Source organism: Taudactylus pleione, unplaced genomic scaffold (genome assembly GCF_031769625.1).
Source record: "Taudactylus pleione unplaced genomic scaffold, aTauple2 ptg000255l, whole genome shotgun sequence".
NCBI lineage: Eukaryota > Metazoa > Chordata > Amphibia > Anura > Myobatrachidae > Taudactylus > Taudactylus pleione.
In genome coordinates, this window is record NW_028284657.1 from 1,047,283 (window position 1) to 1,067,305 (window position 20,023).

At 43.5% G+C, this 20,023-nt stretch overlaps 1 protein-coding gene across 1 annotated transcript in view; it reads right to left on the reverse strand.

The window, feature by feature from the left end:
• Positions 1 to 20,023, reverse strand: part of LOC148515061 (asialoglycoprotein receptor 1-like) — a 612,937-nt gene that overhangs the window by 192,638 nt on the left and 400,276 nt on the right. Inside the window, exon 9 of the mRNA XM_088480537.1 lies at positions 5,556 to 5,662. Within this exon, the coding sequence (XP_088336663.1) occupies positions 5,556 to 5,662 (107 nt within the window). The remainder of the gene's footprint in view (positions 1 to 5,555; positions 5,663 to 20,023) is intronic.

A 20,023-nucleotide genomic window follows, 5' to 3' on the forward strand; every position in this document is an offset into this window, starting at 1 on the left:
AGTCAGTGTGAGGATCCCGGGTTTATGTGTGCATTATTTTCGAATACTGGCCCTCGTCGCATAAGTAACATATCAGGCTTTAGAGATATTATACACTGATAGGCACAAACACTTGTATACATGGTTACCTGCATTATTACACACAGTACACAACATGGTCAGGCCCATTTGTATAAGCTCATATTAATGTACCATACACAGTTCTGTCCCCACCCAGTATGTGAAGCACACACACCCCATCTGCACTATAATGGGTCATGTATCACTAGCACAAAGAGTGAGCTGCCTCATCTGGGCCCTCTCCTGCTTACAGTATATGTCCTTCCTGCCCTTATACACTGGAAAGCAGAAACAGGCTGTAAAAAGTACACAATTCTAGGGTGGGCTGAGTAGCAGGGTTGTACGATGCTTGGGGGGGGGGGGGGGGGCAACCGACCGCCACAGTCAGGATAAACTTTGTAATGATTGATGGAATATTAATAACAAATCTAAAAAGTTAAAAATGTTAGCTAAGCTAGTAGAAGTTTATGAAGACATAATTTGGACACCAGAGCATGCAGAATGTTAGCTAGAAGTATGATGACTAAGAAAGAAATAATGCTAGATTAGAAAGACAATTGTAAAGACTGCATAGAAAGAGAATTTGAAATTGCGCAGTTACGCACTGAACTTAATACTGCGGATGAGAAAATGGCTACTACTGAGGCCCATATGGCACAGATGCAACAAGATCTGGATAGTAGAGCCCAAATGATGATGAATATGCAGGGTTTAATAACTGATCTTTCTAATGCAATCAAAAATTTGTCTACAAATAATCCTCGGATTGATCTCACTGGATCAATACCCACAAAACAGGTTTGTGTATATAACAGGGAGAGTAGAGGTGCAACAAGGAACCAATCAAATTCATCGGATATGGCGCCTCATGCAACACTACATGATATCAGGGATGATCAGCAGGGTTTAAGTACCCCTATGATTTGTCCTGCATTACCAGTGGTACATACACTGGAAAACCCATTAACAATGGGGGAAAATACTATTGGTTTTAGGGGTACCAGAGAATAGAAGTGGATGGGAAGTATTAGATGCCACTTCTATCTCTGTACAAGCCCACAATAGGACAAAGGATTTGTTTTCTTTTAATCAACCTCCTCAAGGAAATTATATAAAGAGAACACATGTCCTGTTAGATCTCAAGAGATAATTCCCACAATATGATGGTCTTTTAGATCCTTTCACTTCATATGATATTTTTGAGGGACATTGCACACAACTTAGTGTAACCCCAGAAGATCACATGGATTTGTTCAAATTGTGGTTACCCATTCACCTCAGTCAAAGGTATAACATCTCTGGGGACTCTGCCCCCAAAAATGGCTGTTACCATGACAGAGAGGAAAGACTTTCTGCACTTATGATTTTAACAACAGGACATAAGGAAGTAACTCCCAACATCCTTGCTAACATTAAACGCAGTGGCGTCACAAGGGGGGAGCGGGGGTTGCAGCCCCCACCGTGTCATGCTTCAAGGGGGTGACACCAAAGAGCAGCGTACACACACCCGTGGGACGCACCTGATCCGCACTCCCTTCCCCGGCACCACCGCACCCCACCGCCGCCTGGAGTCACTCTCACCACAGCCGGCGTCCAGCGCCACACACAGACACAGAGCACAGAGAATCTCTCTGTGCCTGTGTGTGGCTCTGGACACCGGCCGCGGTGACGTCATCACGCATGCGGCACGCCGGAGGGAGAAGAAGAAGGAGAAGTGCGCCCGGACATCGTGAAGAGAGGTAAGTACTATTGCACAGGGGAGGGGGCACAGCATAAGGGGCATTACTGGGGGTACTGTATGCGGGCACAGTATAAGGGCTCTACTGTCTGGGGGCACTACTGGGGGAACTGTATGGGGGCACAGTATAAGGGCACTACTGTCTGGGGGCACTACTGAGGGTACTGTATGGGGGCACAGTATAAGGGCACTACTGTCTGGGGGCACTGCATAAGGGGAGCTCCTGGGGCCGGGCATTGCATAAGAGCACTACTGGGGGTACTGTACAAGGGCACTACAGGGGGGCACTTCATAAGGGGAGCTCCTGGGGGTATTGTAAAAGGGGCACTACTGGGGGCACTGCATAAGGAGAACAGCATAAGGGGCTTTAATACAGGGGGCATTGCATAAAGAACTTTAATACAGGGGGCATTGCATAAAGGGCTATAATACATGGGGCAGTGCATAAAGGGGCACTACTAAAGGGGGAACTGCATAATGGGCACAGCTACAAGGGGCATTGCATAAGGGGCACTACTACTGGGGGCATTGCATAGGGGCACTGCATAAGGGACACTACTACAGATGGCATTGAAAAAGGGGCCCTACTACTGTGGGCATTGTACAAGGGGCACTGCAGTGGGCATTGTGTTTAAGGGTCAATAATGTGGTCATTGTGTAAAATGGGCACTACTGTGTCAGAACATAAATAAGGGACACTACTTTGTGGTGTAATGTGATTCAGGGGCACTGTGTGGAGTAATGTGGATACGATTGTGCCACTGTGTGGTGTAATTTGAATTTGGGATAGTATTGTATGACCATGCCCCTTTCTTTCGAGATCACGCCCATTTTTTGCGCCACACACCTTAGGTGCATGCTGTCCTTTTATTGACAAATCGCCGAGGAAGGGGGGGTTGTTCCACCACGTCTCTAGGACCACTTTAAGCACTGCTACCCAGAATATCGGGCATGGCATCATCATGCACGACAGGTGCGCCTGTCATTCTGGGAGGAGCACAGTGTGTCTGCTGGACTGGTAAGGGGGAAGAGATCGCAGAGCTGTGCATCTTGGTCCCAAATTTTTATTTTGGTTGGGGGGGGTGTCACCGTGCAGCACAGCACCGGGTGACACCAACCCTAGTGACACCTCTGATTAAACGCACCATACAACATGAGCCATTAGCTCTGTGTGGTAGGTTTGAAGCCATGTATAGGACTATAACCAATGACCATAGATTCCATACTCCGCCAGGCATGATTCGCACAGGAAAAATTCACATACACAAATGTCAGTCTGCACACAATGGCAGAAAGGGAAACCAAAATTGCAGGTGCAGCCAGAATAATTGAGGAATTCAGAAGAGAACTATTGAGTTCTAAGAAATCTGTCCAAGTTAGGGAACATGATATACACGGAGGCATATGGAAAGAACGCCACCATGCGTATCGTGAGCACGGTCAAACTGTATTTCAGCCCTCTGCTCCACAAGTGGAGACTGAGAATCTGACTTGTTACAGGTGTAGACAGAAGGGACACATAAGAATTTGTTCTGTTAGCTGAAGGAGAATTAGCAATATATATGTTACATAGGGGGTTGGGTGGTGTTTTGAGGTTTATGGGAGGGTCACAATGTATATTTATTAAACCTTGCACCACTGTAATTAAAGATAAGTATGTGGCCACTGTCGGCAGGCACAAGGCAGAAGTGCGGCCCCTCATTGCTGCAGTGCTCAGCTCTAACCCGCCAATGATGCCTCTTCACCCAGCATTGATTGTAGAACCCGTATGATGCAGCCCCTTCTTATCATGGCCATAGCCTTCGGTGCTCCCTCCTGTATGGAGGATGTGGCTGCTGATGGCTTTGCTTTCCCCCACTGCCTCCTCACCCAGCGCTCCTGGCTCTCCCGGGGCAGAGGTGGGGGCAGTTGGTTCAGCATTGACTGTTCTCAGTCAGCCTAGTCTATGGGTTCCTAATGTTCTGGGTCCTGGTGGTAGGCATGGTGGTGGGTTGTGGTAGGCATGGCATTGGTGGATTAAGATTCTGAAGGATCCAGTCTCCATCACCCATTAATGCAGAGTTTGCCAGCAGCGAACTTTGGCAGCTTTTCCATTTTAAAAATTCAAGATTGACGCCTTCCACAGGGACCGGGAAAAAGAGATTAATAGCTGCTGCATCCCCAGGTGATGAGGGCAGAGGAAGAAGACAATAGTTGAAGATGCCATAGACATCCTGGGAAAAGCTGCGGCATGCAAAAGAGCCTAATAGCCTCCAACTCACCAGCTGAAGGTGCTGGTTAATAAACTATTAAACCAATATATGTCTTGTCTTATTTTAATATTTTCTTTATAGTCAGTCTATAGGTGCTGTGTTTGCAAGGATTTGTTGTATTTTAAGTGACGGCCTGCCAGGGCATGGCCAGCTGGGATCTATAGGCAGCCTGTAAAGAATATTATTAAGGTATAATGAACTCCGTACCCACCGATACCAGGGCTGGTTGTTACTTGGGAGAGGGTAGGCCTCCAACTTATTTGTTGGAGTCCCTATTTTATAAGGATTCCACCTCTGGGCTGAACAGTTTTAAGACTGTTTAATGTGATGCCCATCGATGGTTGCAATTGATGGGCGTTTTAGCTGGAACCATCGATGGTTAGAAACTATGCTACCATTGAATAGCTGCACATGCGTAGAAGAGGCTTTGATGGGAAAAGTCGGCATGCAGTAGTTTTCAGCAGTGCATGCGTGGCTCCTGCGGCTGTCTGTGTACATAGACAAAGCAGTATGCAGGGACAGGGGAGGCTGCTGTGTGGCAGAGATGTGTCACATATATGGACTGTGCTATGCTAAATATGTAGACAAAAAAAAAATGGCCTCTATTTATTAGACCTTGTGGTAGACATTTTACATGATATTTAGAGGATGCAAAGCATTTGATACAAAAATAATAGTGTATACAAATCTGTTTTGAAATAAAATAATTGTTTAATTCTGCATAGTGAAGTAATTTAAAAATGTTACAATTTTAGTTTACAGAATTATATAAAAGAATTAAAACAAATATTTTTTCTGGTAATAATAATTGTTTTCAGAATAAAAAAAAAATAAGCAATGAAAATCCATAGACAAAAAGCCTTATGGTGTCAGATGTCCCAATAAGGCTTCTTACACATGATCGGACTTTTCAGAAACTTGTAAGTCTTCCACTCAAACTCAAAAAAACAATAAAATTCAGATCATTAAGGCTGACATCTTAATGGTTGTGTTCCATGCGCAATAAATATATGATATGCCATCACACTCTGCGGTTACCTGAAGATTCAGCACTCTCATGGACTGCATTGTTTGTTTATATATATATAACCTTTGTATTTAATTTGTGGGATCAATGTCTCATTGAATATGATCAGATCACAGAGTTCATTAACAATATAAGTCTGGTTCATAGAATAGCACAGTATAAAACCCATTACACTGGCTGTAGGTTATCTACTACAGTATGTGTTCATTTAAAATTGTTTCATTTCATCTAAAGATTATTTTTGCATCATATTTTACTGTTGTATTTTTTACAAAATAAATATGTATCCAATCTTACTGCATTTCATATCAGGGGATAGCCAGAGCCTTTCAGGGGAGCTGCATTCAGATTTTACTATAAGTCAAACTGACTACTCCCTCATTGTGTATAAAGTAATATTGTGTCCCTCACACTACATACATGGGGTCAGTAACAATTACTATTCTGCACATGGTAGATGGACTGTTCCATAACTTACTTCGGTGAGGAGTCATAGGGTGTCCCGTCCACCCATTTCCAGTTGCCGCTCCAATCCGTGAGACCAATCCATGTTCTTATCTGCAGGGTCATCTCACCTACAAATGCCTTAAACAAGAATAGTATTAGTGATCAGTACATTATTAAATAAATATCTAAGTGCTGTATACATACTGTAACTGAGTATATGTGTCTCTGTACTCTGTGCTCCCACAGTTACTTATACATCATCTCTGTACTCTGTGCTCACACAGTTAATTATACACCATCTCTGTACTCTGTGCTCCCACAGTTTCTTATACATCATCTCCGTACTCTGTGCTCCCACAGTTACTTATACACCTTCTCTGTACTCTGTGCTCCCACAGTTACTTATACATCATCTCTGTACTCTGTGCTCCCACAGTTACTTATACACCATATCTGTACTCTCTGCTCCCACAGTTACTTATACACCATCTCTGTACTCTGTGCTCCCACAGTTACTTATACACCATCTCTGTACTCTGTGCTCCCACAGTTACTTATACATCATCTCTGTACTCTGTGCTCCCACAGTTACTTATACACCATCTCTGTACTCTGTGCTCCCACAGTTACTTATCCACCATCTCTGTACTCTGTGCTCCCACAGTTACTTATACAACATCTCTGTAATCTGTGCTCCCACAGTTACTTATACACCATCTCTGTGCTCCCACAGTTACTTATACACCATCTCTGTACGCTGTGCTCCCACAGTTACTTATACACCATCTCTGTACGCTGTGCTCCCACAGTTACTTATACACCATCTCTGTACTCTGTGCTCCAACAATTACTTATACACCATCTCTGTAATCTGTGCTCCCACAGTTACTTATACACCATCTCTGTACTCTGTGCTCCCACAGTTTCTTATACACCATCTCTGTACTCTGTGCTCCCACAGTTACTAATACACCATCTCTGTACTCTGTGCTCCAACAATTACTTATACACCATCTCTGTACTCTGTGCTCCCACAGTTACTTATACACCATCTCTGTACTCTGTGCTCCAACAATTACTTATACACCATCTCTGTAATCTGTGCTCCCACAGTTACTTATACACCATCTCTGTACTCTGTGCTCCCACAGTTTCTTATACACCATCTCTGTACTCTGTGCTCCCACAGTTACTAATACACCATCTCTGTACTCTGTGCTCCAACAATTACTTATACACCATCTCTGTACTCTGTGCTCCCACAGTTACTTATACACCATCTCTGTACTCTGTGCTCCCACAGTTACTTATACACCATCTCTGTACTCTGTGCTCCAACAGTTACTTATACACCATCTCTGTACTCTGTGCTCCCACAGTTACTTATACAACATCTCTGTAATCTGTGCTCCCACAGTTACTTATACACCATCTCTGTGCTCCCACAGTTACTTATACTCCATCTCTGTACTCTGTGCTCCGATAGTTACTTCTACACCATCTCTGTACTCTGTTCTCTCACAGTTACTTATACACCATCTCTGTACTCTGTACTCTCACAGTAAATTATACACCATATCTGTACTCTGTGCTCCCACAGTTACTTATACACCATCTCTGTACTCTGTGCTCCCACAGTTACTTATACACCATCTCTGTACTCTGTGCTCCTACAGTTACTTATAAACCATCTCAGTACTCTGTGCTCCCACAGTTACTTATACACCATCTCTGTACTCTGCGCTCCTACAGTTACTTATACACCATCTCAGTACTCTGTGCTCTCACAGTTACTTATACACCATCTCTGTACTCTGTGCTCCCACAGTTACTTATACACCATCTCTGTACTCTGTGCTCCAACAGTTATTTATTCACCATCTTTGTACTCTGTGCTCCCACAGTTACTTATACACCATCTCTGTACTCTGTGCTCCCACAGTTACTTATACACCATCTCTGTACTCTGTGCTCCTACAGTTACTTATACATCATCTCTGTACTCTGTGCTCCCACAGTTACTTATACATCATCTCTGTACTCTGTGCTACTTATACACCATCTCTGTACTCTGTGCTCCTACACTTACTTATACACCATCTCTGTACTCTGTGCTCTCACAGTTACTTATACACCATCTCTGTACTCTGTGCTCCCACAGTTACTTATACACCATCTCTGTACTCTGTGCTCCCACAGTTACTTATACACCATCTCTGTACTCTGTGCTCCCACAGTTACTTATACATCATCTCTGTACTCTGTGCTCCAACAGTTACTTATACACCATCTCTGTACTCTGTGCTCCCACAGTTACTTATACACCATCTCTGTACTCTGTGCTCCTACAGTTACTTATACATCATCTCTGTACTCTGTGCTCCCACAGTTACTTATACATCATCTCTGTACTCTGTGCTACTTATACACCATCTCTGTTCTCTGTGCTCCTACAGTTACTTATACATCATCTCTGTACTCTGTGCTACTTATACACCATCTCTGTTCTCTGTGCTCCTACAGTTACTTATACACCATCTCTGTACTGTGTTCACAGTTACTTATACACCATCTCTGTACTCTGTGCTCCCACAGTTACTTATACACCATCTCTGTACTCTGTGCTCCCACAGTTACTTATACACCATCTCTGTACTCTGTGCTCCCACAGTTACTTATACACCATCACTGTACTCTTTGCTCCCACAGTTACTTATACACCATCTCTGTACTCTGTGCTCCCACAGTTACTTATACACCATCTCTGTACTCTGTGCTCCCACAGTTACTTATACACCATCTCTGTACTCTTTACTCCCACAGTTACTTATACACCATCTCTGTACTCTGTGCTCCCACAGTTACTTATACACCATCTCTGTACTCTGTGCTCCCACAGTTACTTATACACCATCTCTGTACTATGTGCTCCCACAGTTACTTATACACCATCTCAGTACTCTGTGCTCCCACAGTTACTTATACACCATCTCTGTACTATGTGCTCCCACAGTTACTTATACACCATATCTGTACTCTGTGCTCCCACAGTTACTTATACACCATCTCTGTACTCTGTTCTCCCACAGTTACTTATACACCATCTCTGTACTCTGTGCTCCCATAGTTACTTATACACCATCTCTGTACTCTGTGCTCCCACAGTTACTTATACACCATCTCTGTACTCTGTGCTCCCACAGTTACTTATCCACCATCTCTGTACTCTGTGCTCTCACAGTTACTTATACACCATCTCTGTACTCTGTGCTCCCACAGTTACTTATACACCTTCTCTGTACTCTGTGCTCCCACAGTTACTTATACACCATCTCTGTACTCTGTGCTCCCACAGTTACTTATACACCTTCTCTGTACTCTGTGCTCCCACAGTTACTTATACACCATCTCTGTACTCTGTGCTCCCACAGTTACTTATACACCATCTCTGTACTCTGTTCTCCCACTGTTACTTACACACCATCTCTGTACTCTGTGCTCCCACAGTTACTTATACACCATCTCTGTACTCTGTGCTCCCACAGTTACTTATACACCATCTCTGTACTCTGTGCTCCCACAGTTACTTATACACCATCTCTGTACTATGTGCTCCCACAGTTACTTATACACCATCTCAGTACTATGTTCTCCCACAGTTACTTATACACCATATCTGTACTCTGTGCTCCCACAGTTACTTATACACCATCTCTGTACTCTGTTCTCCCACAGTTACTTATACACCATCTCTGTACTCTGTGCTCCCATAGTTACTTATACACCATCTCTGTACTCTGTGCTCCCACAGTTACTTATCCACCATCTCTGTACTCTGTGCTCCCACAGTTACTTATCCACCATCTCTGTACTCTGTGCTCCCACAGTTACTTATACACCATCTCTGTACTCTGTGCTCCCACAGTTACTTATACACCATCTCTGTACTCTGTGCTCCCACAGTTACTTATACACCATCTCTGTACTCTGTTCTCCCACAGTTACTTATACACCATCTCTGTACTCTGTGCTCCCACAGTTACTTATACACCATCTCTGTACTCTGTGCTCCCACAGTTACTTTTACACCATCTCTGTACTCTGTGCTCCCACAGTTTCTTATACACCATCTTTGTACTCTGTGCTCCCACAGTTACTTATACACCATCTCTGTACTCTGTGCTCCCACAGTTACTTATACACCATCTCTGTACTCTGTGCACCCACAGTTACTTATACACCATCTCTGTACTCTGTACTCCCACAGTTACTTATACACCATCTCTGTACTCTGTGCTCCCGCAGTTACTTATACACCATCTCTGTGCTCCAACAGTTACTTATACACCATCTCTGTACTCTGTGCTCCCACAGTTTCTTATACATCATCTCTGTATTCTGTGCACCCACAGTTACTTATACACCTTCTCTGTACTCTGTGCTCCCACAGTTACTTATACATCATCTCTGTACTCTGTGCTCCCACAGTTACTTATACACCATCTCTGTACTCTGTGCTCCAACAGTTATTTATTCACCATCTTTGTACTCTGTGCTCCCACAGTTACTTATACACCATCTCTGTACTCTGTGCTCCCACAGTTACTTATACACCATCTCTGTACTCTGTGCTCCTACAGTTACTTATACATCATCTCTGTACTCTGTGCTCCCACAGTTACTTATACATCATCTCTGTACTCTGTGCTACTTATACACCATCTCTGTACTCTGTGCTCCTACACTTACTTATACACCATCTCTGTACTCTGTGCTCCCATAGTTACTTATACACCATCTCTGTACTCTGTGCTCCCACAGTTACTTATACACCATCTCTGTACTCTGTGCTCCCACAGTTACTTATACACCATCTCTGTACTCTGTGCTCCCACAGTTACTTATACACCATCTCTGTACTCTGTGCTCCCACAGTTACTTATACATCATCTCTGTACTCTGTGCTCCAACAGTTACTTATACACCATCTCTGTACTCTGTGCTCCTACAGTTACTTATACATCATCTCTGTACTCTGTGCTCCCACAGTTACTTATACATCATCTCTGTACTCTGTGCTACTTATACACCATCTCTGTTCTCTGTGCTCCTACAGTTACTTTTACACCATCTCTGTACTGTGTTCACAGTTACTTATACACCATCTCTGTACTCTGTGCTCCCACAGTTACTTATACACCATCTCTGTACTCTGTGCTCCCACAGTTACTTATACACCATCTCTGTACTCTGTGCTCCCACAGTTACTTATACACCATCTCTGTACTCTGTGCTCCCACAGTTACTTATACACCATCTCTGTACTCTTTACTCCCACAGTTACTTATACACCATCTCTGTACTCTGTGCTCCCACAGTTACTTATACACCTTCTCTGTACTCTGTGCTCCCACAGTTACTTATACACCATCTCTGTACTATGTGCTCCCACAGTTACTTATACACCATCTCAGTACTATGTGCTCCCACAGTTACTTATACACCATCTCTGTACTCTGTGCTCCCACAGTTACTTATACACCATCTCTGTACTCTGTTCTCCCACAGTTACTTATCCACCATCTCTGTACTCTGTGCTCCCACAGTTACTTATACACCATCTCTGTACTCTGTGCTCCCACAGTTACTTATACACCATCTCTGTACTATGTGCTCCCACAGTTACTTATCCACCATCTCTGTACTCTGTGCTCTCACATTTACTTATACACCATCTCTGTACTCTGTGCTCCCACAGTTACTTATACACCATCTCTGTACTCTGTGCTCCCACAGTTACTTATACACCATCTCTGTACTCTGTGCTCCCACAGTTACTTATACACCATCTCTGTACTCTGTGCTCCGACAGTTACTTATACACCATCTCTGTACTCTGTGCTCCCACAGTTACTTATACACCATCTCAGTACTCTTTGCTCCCACAGTTACTTATACACCATCTCTGTACTCTGTGCTCCCACAGTTACTTATACACCATCTCTGTACTCTGTGCTCCCACAGTTACTTATACACCATCTCTGTACTCTGTGCTCCCACAGTTACTTATACACCATCTCTGTACTCTGTGCTCCCACTGTTACTTATACACCATCTCTGTATTCTGTGCTCCCACAGTTACTTATACACCATCTCTGTACTCTGTGCTCCCACAGTTACTTATACACCATCTCTGTACTCTGTGCACCCACAGTTACTTATACACCATCTCTGTACTCTGTGCTCCCGCAGTTACTTATACACCATCTCTGTACTCTGTGCACCCACAGTTACTTATACACCATCTCTGTACTCTGTGCTCCCGCAGTTACTTATACACCATCTCTGTACTATGTGCTCCCACAGTTTCTTATACACCATCTCTGTGCTCCAACAGTTACTTATACACCATCTCTGTACTCTGTGCTCCCACAGTTTCTTATACATCATCTCTGTATTCTGTGCACCCACAGTTACTTATACACCTTCTCTGTACTCTGTGCTCCCACAGTTACTTATACACCATCTCTGTACTATGTGCTCCCACAGTTACTTATACACCATCTCTGTACTCTGTGCTCCCACAGTTACTTATACACCATCTCTGTACTCTGTGCTCCCACAGTTACTTATACACTATCTCTGTACTATGTGCTCCCACAGTTACTTATACACCATCTCTGTACTATGTGCTCCCACAGTTACTTATACACCATCTCTGTACTATGTGCTCCCACAGTTACTTATACACCATCTCTGTACTATGTGCTCCCACAGTTACTTATACACCATCTCTGTACTCTGTGTTCCCACAGTTACTTATACACCATCTCTGTACTCTGTGCTCCCACAGTTACTTATACACTATCTCTGTACTCTGTGCTCCCACAGTTACTTATACATCATCTCTGTACTCTGTGCTCCCACAGTTACTTATACACCATCTCTGTACTCTGTGCTCTCACAGTAAATTATACACCATATCTGTACTCTCTGCTCCCACAGTTACTTATACACCATCTCTGTGCTCCCACAGTTACTTATACACCATCTCTGTACGCTGTGCTCCCACAGTTTCTTATACAACATCTCTGTACTCTGTGCTCCCACAGTTACTTATACACCATCTCTGTACTCTGTTCTCCCACAGTTACTTATACACCATCTCTGTACTCTGTGCTCCCATAGTTACTTATACACCATCTCTGTACTCTGTGCTCCCACAGTTACTTATACACCATCTCTGTACTCTGTGCTCCCACAGTTACTTATCCACCATCTCTGTACTCTGTGCTCCCACAGTTACTTATACACCATCTCTGTACTCTGTGCTCCCACAGTTACTTATACACCTTCTCTGTACTCTGTGCTCCCACAGTTACTTATACACCATCTCTGTACTCTGTGCTCCCACAGTTACTTATACACCATCTCAGTACTATGTGCTCCCACAGTTACTTATACACTATCTCTGTACTCTGTGCTCTCACAGTAAATTATACACCATCTCTGTACTCTGTGCTCCCACAGTTACTTATACACCATCTCTGTACTCTGTGCTCCCACAGTTACTTATACACCATCTCTGTACGCTGTGCTCCCACAGTTTCTTATACAACATCTCTGTACTCTGTGCTCCAACAGTTACTTATACACCATCTCTGTACTCTGTGCTCCCACAGTTACTTATACACCATCTCTGTACTCTGTGCTCCCACAGTTACTTATACATCTTCTCTGTACTCTGTGCTACTTATACACCATCTCTGTACTCTGTGCTCCTACAGTTACTTATACACCATCTCTGTACTGTGTTCACAGTTACTTATACACCATCTCTGTACTCTGTGCTCCCACAGTTACTTATACACCATCTCTGTACTCTGTGCTCCCACAGTTACTTATACACCATCTCTGTACTCTGTGCTCCCACAGTTACTTATACACCATCTCTGTACTCTTTACTCCCACAGTTACTTATACACCATCTCTGTACTCTGTGCTCCCACAGTTACTTATACACCATCTCTGTACTCTGTGCTCCCACAGTTACTTATACACCATCTCTGTACTATGTGCTCCCACAGTTACTTATACACCATCTCAGTACTATGTTCTCCCACAGTTACTTATACACCATATCTGTACTCTGTGCTCCCACAGTTACTTATACACCATCTCTGTACTCTGTTCTCCCACAGTTACTTATACACCATCTCTGTACTCTGTGCTCCCATAGTTACTTATACACCATCTCTGTACTCTGTGCTCCCACAGTTACTTATACACCATCTCTGTACTCTGTGCTCCCACAGTTACTTATCCACCATCTCTGTACTCTGTGCTCTCACAGTTACTTATACACCATCTCTGTACTCTGTGCTCCCACAGTTACTTATACACCTTCTCTGTACTCTGTGCTCCCACAGTTACTTATACACCATCTCTGTACTCTGTGCTCCCACAGTTACTTATACACCTTCTCTGTACTCTGTGCTCCCACAGTTACTTATACACCATCTCTGTACTCTGTGCTCCCACAGTTACTTATACACCATCTCAGTACTATGTGCTCCCACAGTTACTTATACACCATCTCTGTACTCTGTGCTCCCACAGTTACTTATACACCATCTCTGTACTCTGTTCTCCCACTGTTACTTACACACCATCTCTGTACTCTGTGCTCCCACAGTTACTTATACACCATCTCTGTACTATGTACTCCCACAGTTACTTATACACCATCTATGTACTCTGTGCTCCCACAGTTACTTATACACCATCTCTGTACTCTGTGCTCCCACAGTTACTTATACACCATCTCTGTACTCTGTGCTCCCACAGTTACTTATACACCATCTCTGTACTCTGTGCTCCCACAGTTACTTATACACCATCTCTGTACTCTGTGCTCCCACTGTTACTTACACACCATCTCTGTACTCTGTGCTCCCACAGTTACTTTTACACCATCTCTGTACTCTGTGCTCCCACAGTTTCTTATACATCATCTCTGTACTCTGTGCACCCACAGTTACTTATACACCATCTCTGTACTCTGTACTCCCACAGTTACTTATACACCATCTCTGTACTCTGTGCTCCCGCAGTTACTTATACACCATCTCTGTGCTCCAACAGTTACTTATACATCATCTCTGTACTCTGTGCACCCACAGTTACTTATACACCATCTCTGTACTCTGTACTCCCACAGTTACTTATACACCATCTCTGTACTCTGTGCTCCCGCAGTTACTTATACACCATCTCTGTGCTCCAACAGTTACTTATACACCTTCTCTGTACTCTGTGCTCCCACAGTTACATATACATCATCTCTGTACTCTGTGCTCCCACAGTTACTTATACACCATCTCTGTACTCTGTGCTCCAACAGTTATTTATTCACCATCTTTGTACTCTGTGCTCCCACAGTTACTTATACATCATCTCTGTTCTCTGTGCTACTTATACACCATCTCTGTACTCTGTGCTCCTACACTTACTTATACACCATCTCTGTACTCTGTGCTCCCATAGTTACTTATACACCATCTCTGTACTCTGTGCTCCCACAGTTACTTATACACCATCTCTGTACTCTGTGCTCCCACAGTTACTTATACACCATCTCTGTACTCTGTGCTCCCACAGTTACTTATACACCATCTCTGTACTCTGTGCTCCCACAGTTACTTATACATCATCTCTGTACTCTGTGCTCCAACAGTTACTTATACACCATCTCTGTACTCTGTGCTCCTACAGTTACTTATACATCATCTCTGTACTCTGTGCTCCCACAGTTACTTATACATCATCTCTGTACTCTGTGCTACTTATACACCATCTCTGTTCTCTGTGCTCCTACAGTTACTTATACACCATCTCTGTACTGTGTTCACAGTTACTTATACACCATCTCTGTACTCTGTGCTCCCACAGTTACTTATACACCATCTCTGTACTCTGTGCTCCCACAGTTACTTATACACCATCTCTGTACTCTGTGCTCCCACAGTTACTTATACACCATCTCTGTACTCTGTGCTCCCACAGTTACTTATACACCATCTCTGTACTCTGTGCTCCCACAGTTACTTATACACCATCTCTGTACTCTTTACTCCCACAGTTACTTATACACCATCTCTGTACTCTGTGCTCCCACAGTTACTTATACACCATCTCTGTACTCTGTGCTCCCACAGTTACTTATACACCTTCTCTGTACTCTGTGCTCCCATAGTTACTTATACACCATCTCTGTACTATGTGCTCCCACAGTTACTTATACACCATCTCTGTACTCTGTTCTCCCACAGTTACTTATACACCATCTCTGTACTCTGTGCTCCCACAGTTACTTATACACCTTCTCTGTACTCTGTGCTCCCACAGTTACTTATACACCATCTCAGTACTATGTGCTCCCACAGTTACTTATACACCATCTCTGTACTCTGTGCTCCCACAGTTACTTATACACCATCTCTGTACTCTGTTCTCCCACAGTTACTTATCCACCATCTCTGTACTCTGTGCTCCCACAGTTACTTATCCACCATCTCTGTACTCTGTGCTCTCACAGTTACTTATACATCATCTCTGTACTCTGTGCTCCCACAGTTACTTATACACCATCTCTGTACTCTGTGCTCCCACAGTTACTTATACACCATCTCTGTACTCTGTGCTCCCACAGTTACTTATACACCATCTCTGTACTCTGTGCTCCCACAGTTACTTATACACCATCTCTGTACTCTGTGCTCCGACAGTTACTTATACACCATCTCTGTACTCTGTGCTCCCACAGTTACTTCTACACCATCTCAGTACTCTTTGCTCCCACAGTTACTTATACACCATCTCTGTACTCTGTGCTCCCACAGTTACTTATACACCATCTCTGTACTCTGTGCTCCCACAGTTACTTATACACCATCTCTGTACTCTGTGCTCCCACAGTTACTTATACACCATCTCTGTACTCTGTGCTCCCACTGTTACTTACACACCATCTCTGTACTCTGTGCTCCCACAGTTACTTTTACACCATCTCTGTACTCTGTGCTCCCACAGTTTCTTATACACCATCTCTGTATTCTGTGCTCCCACAGTTACTTATACACCATCTCTGTACTCTGTGCTCCCACAGTTACTTATACACCATCTCTGTACTCTGTGCTCCCACAGTTACTTATACACCTTCTCTGTACTCTGTGCTCCCACAGTTACTTATACATCATCTCTGTACTCTGTGCTCCCACAGTTACTTATACACCATCTCTGTACTCTGTGTTCCCACAGTTACTTATACACCATCTCTGTGCTCCCACAGTTACTTATACACTATCTCTGTACTCTGTGCTCCCACAGTTACTTATACACCATCTCTGTACTCCCACAGTTACTTATACACCATCTCTGTGCTCCCACAGTTACTTATACACCATCTCTGTGCTCCCACAGTTTCTTATACAACATCTCTGTACTCTGTGCTCCAACAGTTACTTATACACCATCTCTGTACTCTGTGCTCCCACAGTTTCTTATACACCACCTCTGTACTCTGTGCTCCAACAGTTACTTATACACCATCTCTGTACTCTGTGCTACTTATACACCATCTCTGTACTCTGTTCTCCCATAGTTACTTATACACCATCTCTGTACTCTGTGCTCCCACAGTTACTTATACACCATCTCTGTACTCTGTTCTCCCATAGTTACTTATACACCATCTCTGTACTCTGTTCTCCCATAGTTACTTATACACCATCTCTGTACTCTGTGCTCCCACAGTTACTTATACACCATCTCTGTACTCTGTGCTCCCACAGTTACTTATACACCTTCTCTGTACTCTGTGCTCCCACAGTTACTTATACACCATCTCTGTACTCTGTGCTCCCACAGTTACTTATACACCTTCTCTGTACTCTGTGCTCCCACAGTTACTTATACACCATCTCTGTACTCTGTGCTCCCACAGTTACTTATACACCATCTCTGTACTCTGTGCTCCCACAGTTACTTATACACCATCTCTGTGCTCCCACAGTTACTTATACACCATCTCTGTACGCTGTGCTCCCACAGTTTCTTATACACCATCTCTGTACTCTGTGCTCCAACAGTTACTTATACACCATCTCTGTACTCTGTGCTCCAACAGTTACTTATACATCTTCTCTGTACTCTGTGCTACTTATACACCATCTCTGTACTCTGTGCTCCCATAGTTACTTATACACCATCTCTGTACTCTATGCTCCCACAGTTACTTATACACCATCTCTGTACTCTGTGCTCCTACAGTTACTTATACACCATCTCTGTACTCTGCGCTCCAACAGTTATTTATTCACCATCTTTGTACTCTGCGCTCCTACAGTTACTTATACACCATCTCTGTACTCTGCGCTCCTACAGTTACTTATACACCATCTCAGTACTCTGTGCTCCCACAGTTACTTATACACCATCTCTGTACTCTGTGCTCCAACAGTTATTTATTCACCATCTTTGTACTCTGTGCTCCCACAGTTACTTATACACCATCTCTGTACTCTGTGCTCCCACAGTTACTTATACACCATCTCTGTACTCTGTGCTCCTACAGTTACTTATACATCATCTCTGTACTCTGTGCTCCCACAGTTACTTATACATCATCTCTGTACTCTGTGCTACTTATACACCATCTCTGTACTCTGTGCTCCTACACTTACTTATACACCATCTCTGTACTCTGTGCTCCCATAGTTACTTATACACCATCTCTGTACTCTGTGCTCTCACAGTTACTTATACACCATCTCTGTACTCTGTGCTCCCACAGTTACTTATACACCATCTCTGTACTCTGTGCTCCCACAGTTACTTATACACCATCTCTGTACTCTGTGCTCCCACAGTTACTTATACATCATCTCTGTACTCTGTGCTCCCACAGTTACTTATACATCATCTCTGTACTCTGTGCTACTTATACACCATCTCTGTTCTCTGTGCTCCTACAGTTACTTATACATCATCTCTGTACTCTGTGCTACTTATACACCATCTTTGTTCTCTGTGCTCCTACAGTTACTTATACACCATCTCTGTACTGTGTTCACAGTTACTTATACACCATCTCTGTACTCTGTGCTCCCACAGTTACTTATACACCATCTCTGTACTCTGTGCTCCCACAGTTACTTATACACCATCACTGTACTCTTTGCTCCCACAGTTACTTATACACCATCTCTGTACTCTGTGCTCCCACAGTTACTTATACACCATCTCTGTACTCTGTGCTCCCACAGTTACTTATACACCATCTCTGTACTCTTTACTCCCACAGTTACTTATACACCATCTCTGTACTCTGTGCTCCCACAGTTACTTATACACCATCTCTGTACTCTGTGCTCCCACAGTTACTTATACACCATCTCTGTACTATGTGCTCCCACAGTTACTTATACACCATCTCAGTACTATGTTCTCCCACAGTTACTTATACACCATATCTGTACTCTGTGCTCCCACAGTTACTTATACACCATCTCTGTACTCTGTTCTCCCACAGTTACTTATACACCATCTCTGTACTCTGTGCTCCCATAGTTACTTATACACCATCTCTGTACTCTGTGCTCCCACAGTTACTTATACACCATCTCTGTACTCTGTGCTCCCACAGTTACTTATCCACCATCTCTGTACTCTGTGCTCCCACAGTTACTTATACACCTTCTCTGTACTCTGTGCTCCCACAGTTACTTATACACCATCTCTGTACTCTGTGCTCCCACATTTACTTATACACCATCTCTGTACTCTGTGCTCCCACAGTTACTTATACACCATCTCTGTACTCTGTGCTCCCACAGTTACTTATACACCATCACTGTACTCTTTGCTCCCACAGTTACTTATACATCATCTCTGTACTCTGTGCTACTTATACACCATCTCTGTTCTCTGTGCTCCTACAGTTACTTATACATCATCTCTGTACTCTGTGCTACTTATACACCATCTTTGTTCTCTGTGCTCCTACAGTTACTTATACACCATCTCTGTACTGTGTTCACAGTTACTTATACACCATCTCTGTACTCTGTGCTCCCACAGTTACTTATACACCATCTCTGTACTCTGTGCTCCCACAGTTACTTATACACCATCACTGTACTCTTTGCTCCCACAGTTACTTATACACCATCTCTGTACTCTGTGCTCCCACAGTTACTTATACACCATCTCTGTACTCTGTGCTCCCACAGTTACTTATACACCATCTCTGTACTCTTTACTCCCACAGTTACTTATACACCATCTCTGTACTCTGTGCTCCCACAGTTACTTATACACCATCTCTGTACTCTGTGCTCCCACAGTTACTTATACACCATCTCAGTACTATGTTCTCCCACAGTTACTTATACACCATATCTGTACTCTGTGCTCCCACAGTTACTTATACACCATCTC